The sequence below is a fragment of the Xenopus laevis genome, chromosome 8L (assembly GCF_017654675.1).
Source record: "Xenopus laevis strain J_2021 chromosome 8L, Xenopus_laevis_v10.1, whole genome shotgun sequence".
Lineage (NCBI taxonomy): Eukaryota > Metazoa > Chordata > Amphibia > Anura > Pipidae > Xenopus > Xenopus laevis.
The window spans coordinates 56,528,060-56,535,252 of NC_054385.1; the positions used below are offsets into that span (position 1 = coordinate 56,528,060).

The 7,193-nt window shown below is 36.0% G+C and overlaps 1 protein-coding gene across 1 annotated transcript in view; it reads right to left on the reverse strand.

Annotated features, from left to right (window-relative positions):
- Positions 1–7,193, reverse strand: part of tbx22.L (T-box 22 L homeolog) — a 12,024-nt gene continuing 4,831 nt past the window's right edge. Inside the window, exons 4-8 of the mRNA XM_018229957.2 lie at positions 6,776–6,950; positions 4,692–4,856; positions 4,025–4,089; positions 2,984–3,069; positions 1–739 (exon numbers count right to left, since the gene is read on the reverse strand). Coding sequence (XP_018085446.1) covers positions 147–739; positions 2,984–3,069; positions 4,025–4,089; positions 4,692–4,856; positions 6,776–6,950 — 1,084 coding nt within the window. The 3' untranslated portion in view covers positions 1–146. The remainder of the gene's footprint in view (positions 740–2,983; positions 3,070–4,024; positions 4,090–4,691; positions 4,857–6,775; positions 6,951–7,193) is intronic.

Genomic DNA, 7,193 nt, shown 5'->3' on the forward strand with positions numbered 1-7,193 from the left:
TTGGCCATTTAAGACGTAGGTGCATTTATTTATTCCATTAATAAACCAGTAAGTATCATAGTCAAAAGTCTTTGGTATTGATATTTCCAAATTAAATAATGTCTTACATGTAAGGATTGTCCAGTCGCAAAAAGTCAACAGCCTCACTACAGGCAATGATTGAGTGATGGCTGCCAGTGAAAGTTATTGCATCGGACATCTCTGAAGGAACTTGGAAAACTGTCAGACATTCTTAAATGGTTTGCTGCTGTGATCAAGTGAGGTGGTACGGAAAGGTTGTACCCATAAAAGCCATACGGAGAATGTAAAGAGCAATTAAGCGTTTCCGGTGAAATGGAACTTGAGGGCAAAACGCTTCCAGGTGTAGGTAATCCATACAACATTTGATTGGCAGCTGAAGGGGCTTGGAGACACTGTCCCTTAAACGTTTCAAGTTTGTTGGTTTTTGAGATGCCAAAGGGTGAAAACAATGGAACATCCACCATTACTGATGGAACCTGTGAGCTTGGGCTTCCAAGTTTATCCTGATTGGCAAAGAGTAGTGCCCGCTGTCTCAGAATGTTTGTAGGACAAATCTTATAGCACAGGGGCATATTGATATTGTGCAGACAGTTTTCAGAACAGGCGAGTCCATGGCTACTCGTGGGCAGGTGAAATGATGGAGGCGAGCAGGACGGAGACAGCAAAGGTGATGGAGCTCCCCCGCTGGAAGTGATAGGTGAGGAACCAGAGCTGCCTCCTGGAAATCAAATACAAGTAAGTAATGCCTAGTATTATGTAAACATCAATTTTCTTTACTTTACAAAAATCTGGAAGAAAAAAGAACCCTGAGGCAGAAAAGCATAGAATTTGTAAAATACACCATTATGTGAACTCTAAAATGACCGAAAATAACAATTAAAGGGTTTAACTTTTTAGAATGTTATAGAATGGCCAAATCTAAGAAACTTTTCAACTGGTCTTCATTATTTTTATTTATATTTAAAGTTGTTTAGCTATTAGCAATTTTCTTCTGACTATTTCCAATTTTGAAATATGGGTTATTGCTATTTTGTAATTACTCATCTTTCTGTTCAGGTCCTCTCCTATTCATATTATGGCCTTTTTTTCAAATCAATGGTTGCTAGGGTAATTGGAAAATTGCAAACTGGAGAGCTACTGATTAAAAAGCTAAATAATTCAAAAAACACAATAATAAAAAATTAAAGCTAATAGCAAATTGTTCCAGAATATCTAAGGGGCAGATTTACATATGGTCGAATATCGAGGGTTAATTAACCCTCGATATTCGACTGCCGAATGTAAATCCTTCGATATCGAAGTCGAAGGATTTACCGCAAATAGTTCGATCGAACGATTAAATCCTTTGAATCGTTCGATTCGAAGGATTTTAATCCATCAATCTTCGACCAAAAAATAGTTAGAAAGCCTGTGGGAACCTTCCCCATAGGCTAACATTGCACCTCAGTAGGTTTTAGGTGGCGAAGTAGGGGGTTGAAGTTTTTTTTAAAGAGACAGTACTTCGACTATCGAATGGTCGAATATTCAAACGATTTCTAGTTCCAATCGTTCGATTTGTAGTCGAAGTAGCCAATTCAATGGTGGAAGTAGCCAAAAAAACATTCGAAATTCGAAGTTTTTTTTATTCTATTCCTTCACTCGAGCAAAGTAAATGGGCCCTCAAATGTTAAATCAAAGGCAGACTTTATGTTGGTGCAAATAACATCTCATTTGACCATTGTTTGGGATTGGGGCTACAACCCTTTCAGTGGCAGGTCACTTACTTAAATAGAAGTATAGGATCTGTTATCTAGAAACCATTTTCCAGAATGCCTCAAATAACTGGATGGCCATCTCCTATAAACTCCATTATAATCAAATAATTTACATTTTAAAAATGATTTCCTTTTCTCTGTAATAATAAACAGTACTTTGTATTTGATCCAAACTAATATATAATTAATCCTTATTGGAAGCAAAACCATCCTATTAGGATTATTTGATGTTCAATTATGTTTTTAGCAGAGTCAAGGTATGGAGATCCAAATTACAGAAAGATCCCTTATCTGGAAAACCACAGGTCTGGTTAGCAGGTCCCATGCCTGTACTACCTGGCATTGAAGAGCAAGGTTGTATGCACATTGCATTGCCAGCACCAGGTGCCCAAAATAGTACTACAGGTATGATATCTATTACGCAAAAACTCATCCTCAGCGCCAAAATATGGAAATTTAATTTCCCTTACAGTCCTATTTAAACAAGCAATTAATTTTTCATGCATTTGTTTTTTCTCTGTAATGTCAGTAGTTTGTTCTTGATGGTAGCATTAATTTATACTGATGGCAAAATAATATTGTATATAGTGCTCCAGAAATGACAGAAATACTGCATATCCCAAGCATTATAGATAGTAGATCTCATAGTAAAATGTGATTGATGAGTTGTTGGAAACCCATTCTGCCATTTGATAAACAGGTCTCTCTGGGCTTTGCGAAAGACAATTGTTCAGATAATTAGTTTGCCATTTGATTGTATTTCGTTCTAGCCTAAAAATCCCCATCTGGGGGAATCTGAGTGCATCTCTTACCCCAAAATGGTAAACTCTCACTGCTCCCCTTATTCAAAATATACGTATGCGTGTATGCTCATATTCATGATTGGCAATTGCTCCAGTATGCCTGCTCATACAAGAGACACAAGTGCCTTGGCCCTATGTCCTATTAAAATGGAGTAGAAATGCCATCAATGAGGCGTGATTTGATTTATTGTGCAATTCACACAACTTTATTTAAATCCCTAAACACTATTTGTATAGGCCACATATCTGTCTTACAAAGAAAGCTTTAACATGTGTAACATAAACCCCAGTAAGAATGTAACACCTGTACATGCTCCTAATACACTGCCATAAACAGGCTGATTCATGGCTGCCTCTATCTCTTATAATTCCACACTTTTTTCTTCCAGCTAGAAATTCACTTACCAGGTGTCTCAGCTCCAAAGGCTTTAAAGTCTATGGTAATAGGCGGTCTCCAAGGGTAGGTTTCTAGAAGGCCATCCAGTACACCCCTAAAATAGAAAATTGCATGTGAACACTTGGGGGATTATTTAAGAGAAATTCGAGTTTTTTACTCTTAAATGTGAATTTTAGGGGGTTATTTATCAAAGTCCGATTTTATCTCAACATTTTCTACTACAAACTCCGATCAAATCTGCTCTGTTTTTTACGCTTATTTATTATTACATTGATCCAGAAAATTTGCCATGAGGGAAAAATATGAAATTTTTTCGGGTTTTTTAACCGAAAACTCTGATTTCTTATGCTTTTTTACCGAACACTTTGGGGTATTGCACGAAACCCAGCGCACATCAAAAAACTTAAAGACTTATATGCAACCTCGACAGGTCTGAGATGGCAGATTTTCTAATTTGGACGTTTCTATCCTCGGGGTTAAATAAATCCAGAAATTTTTTTTTTTTTTAAAGTTCGATTTTATTAAAAAAAATCACAAATTTTTGGGGATTTTTGCATTCGGAGTTTAGTAAATAACCCCTTAGTTTTAAAAAACCATGAATTTTTCGGAATTCATTCTACCTCGAAGATGGAAAAAGCAGAATTCAAAAATCCGGCATCTTAGACCTGCCGAGGTTGTATATAAGTCAATTGGAGAAGTCCCAAAGATATTCTGATCTGTGCTGGGTATTGTGCAAAAATCCGAAGATTTTTTCGGGGAAGAAAATCCAAAAAATTGTACGGTTAAATTTTTTTTATGATTTTCAAGATTTTTTTGAGTTTTTTTTCCCGAACTGGAATTTTTCTGGAAAATGTATTGATAAATAAGGGGAAATAACCTGTGCGGATATGGTCAGAGTATATTTCAGAAAATAATGAGATAAATTTGGATTTTGATAAATAACCCTCTAAGATAACACAGTGAGTAGTGTCAGGCAGTGACACCCAAGAGGTAGGTCCTCAGTACAGATACAGGCATAAAGCCAGCAGTGCTTGCACATGTTTAGCTACCTATTCCTTCCAGGGTCTCTGAATCCTTTAGCAAAGGGATTTCTGTCGATTTTCAGTTTTGTTATCTGCAAATAATAAAAATAGAGAATAAATGTAGTCACCATATAATATATTCTGTTCATATTCCCTTGAAAAGGGGAGTTTTCCGTAAATTTAGGTCTCCCAAAAATAATTTAAACATGAATTAAATCCAATAGGATTTTTTTTTGAGTAATTATATCTTAGTTGGGATGAACTACAAGCTACTGTTTTATTATTACATTGAGAAAGGATATCATTTTTAAAAAAAATTATTTGATTAAAATTGAGTCTATGGGAGACAGCCTTCCTGTAATTTGGAGCTTTCTGGATAACAGTTTTCAGGATGATGGATACCATACCTGTGTATGTATTTATAGTGGCAAACGGTGCCTAATGTACAAGCTAATAATAACGATTTTCCATCACACACGTTATTAAAATAATGTTTGTTGATTTGAGAAACCACTGCTTAATATGTCTTTCAAGGGATACTACTTATTTATGGTAATTTTTAACATACAAATTATATATATAGAGAGAGAGATAGAGAGAGAGAGAGAGAGAGAGAGAGTTTTTGCCCTTGTTTAGTGAATCAGGGCCATTATGTCTATGTAAGTCGGGTGGGTCTGTGCAGAACAGCACTCACTTGTTGGTTTTGGTAAGCTGTTACTGTTGTGAATTCTGTTTCTTTGAATGAGAATGTTTTAACCCCTTCAGCTGGCAGAGACTGTATCTGAGACAAGTCAAATCTGGAGTCCTGGACAATAATATGCACACGAGGCTTGTACTTGTGCATCGACTGCAAAATAATCTGTAAAAAAAAAAAACTAAATAAGAGCCACGTCAGCTAAATCTCTTACTCGGTTGTCTGTGTCCTTCTGCTCATAGAGGAATCCCTAATCTTGCACTTCCACTGAGGGTAGTGACCAATAGCTTGAAAATAGCATTATTATTAATAATAATAATAATAATAACTGGTATTAACAAATGCAAACATATTCTGCAGCGCTGTACAATGAATCATTGTGTGCCATAAACAGATTTAACTGTTTCCTAGTGATAAAAGAGAACTGCTGCTGTAAATTATTTCTAGGAACAAAATCTATATCAATGCAATACAGAATTATGCCTATTAATCCCTAATTATTCAGGCAAGTGTGAGTGAGAATTGTCATACAAACTATTGTGTGGTTTTCCTACACTGAATAAGACCCTTGTAAGTGCACATAAAGCAAAGAACAATATAACAACATATATTCAATAGTAGCAATAACAGACTATATACATGCTAGTGAGTATTACAGCCTTTACTTTCAGATAAAAGTTTTACAACTACATTCTACATGAGTTATGAAGAAAAATGGAATTCTGAGCAACTTCCAGATGTAGGAATGGGACCTCTTATCCAGAATGTTTGGGACCTGGGGTATTCCAGATAGCGGATCTTTCTGTAATTTGGATCCTCATACCTTAAATCTACTAGAAAATCATGTAAACATTACATAAACCCAATAAACTGATTTTGCCTCCAATAAGGATTGATTATATAGCACTGTGTATCTTGTCGGCGCTATATAAATAAATGATGATTATATCTTAGTTTGGATCAAGTACAATGTACTGTTTTATTATTACAGAGAAAATCTCACAGCTTTCTAGATAATGGGTTTCTGGATAATTGATCCCATAACTGTATTACAAATTTGCTGTAGTTTTAAAGTTATTGGGAAATGTATTTATTATTAAAAGCAGCATTTATCTGTCCCTTTCTGCACTGCTGGTTCTGTCTCCAGGAACAATGTAGCAAAAGTGAGGCTTGATGCCTATTGACATGTCTGTTAATCGGATTCAGGAACTACTAGGTAATAATAATAAAAAGAATAAAATAATAATAAAAGAAAGGCACAGACAGATGCTGCATTTAACAGCAAATATACTTTAAAACCACTAAAAAATTTGTAATGACTGCATACTGGAAAGTTGCTCAGAATTGCAATTTCTTTCATATGGCAAAAATCTTTATTTAGGTTTACCTCCCCTTTAAAAATAATCCATCCTTGCGTTTTACATTGAAAATTACATAAAATCTAAAACATCACGGTATGTTTAGTGGAGAACATAAATGGCAGGAATAATTTACAACCAACAATAAAATACTGCACACTGATGTTTCCCCATAAATAATAACATAATAACCGGGTTGAACAAAGAGACATCAATCAACCCATCAGAATCAGTTTCAATCCCCTATTTAGTTCCTAACTGATCCAACTCCTGTAAATATTGGAAAATATGTGCACTGCTAAACATAACAAAATACAAATCTGTTCTAATAAAAGGATCATTTTTTTCACATAAAACACAAACATGATACAATTCATTTCAGAGTGTGGGTCCAACCTGATTGTGACATCTAATAAACACTTGCATAAGAACCAAAAGACAGGCAGGACTTGGAGTAAAAACGTATTAATACTTGAAATGGTTAATGGATCAGAAATGGCCATAACACATGTGAACTGTCAGCAGGTGTAATAAAATGGGAGGTGTGACAGTCACTTGGATTGTCAGTCAATACAACTGAATACAATGACAGTCTAAATGCCCAGCAGCACAGTGTGATGTATAATGAGTATAACTGATATTAAGGACACAGTACTACATTGCTACACAGCAGACAAATGCCCTCTTTCTCTATAAGTATATAAAGCTCAGGGAATGCACACCTACATGTCCTTTGTCGTCCATCTCATTGTTGGTCAGTTTAATCCTGTCAAAGCTAACGATTTGCCTCATCCAGGTCTCTCCGGAACAAGGTGAATCCGGGTGAATGTACAGTCTTGGGGTAATACAGGAATGGTCTGTGTTCCCTGCAACCATCCACTGAGAGCTGTGATAGACATACCTGTAACAGAAACCGGGTCAGGGTCTTAGTGAGTGGGTTCTGGCATGGAGTAAGAGCTCTACAGAAAGCAAATGTACTAACTGTAAAGGGACAGAAATAAATTCAACCCACATATATCCACACTACGTCATCCTCTGACTGGGCCCACACAGTCTCATGTGTGACACGTGGCTCAGTTATATGCCAGTTACTCAGTTATATGCGAGTTACTCAGAGGTGTCATATATTGGTATCTGTGCTCAC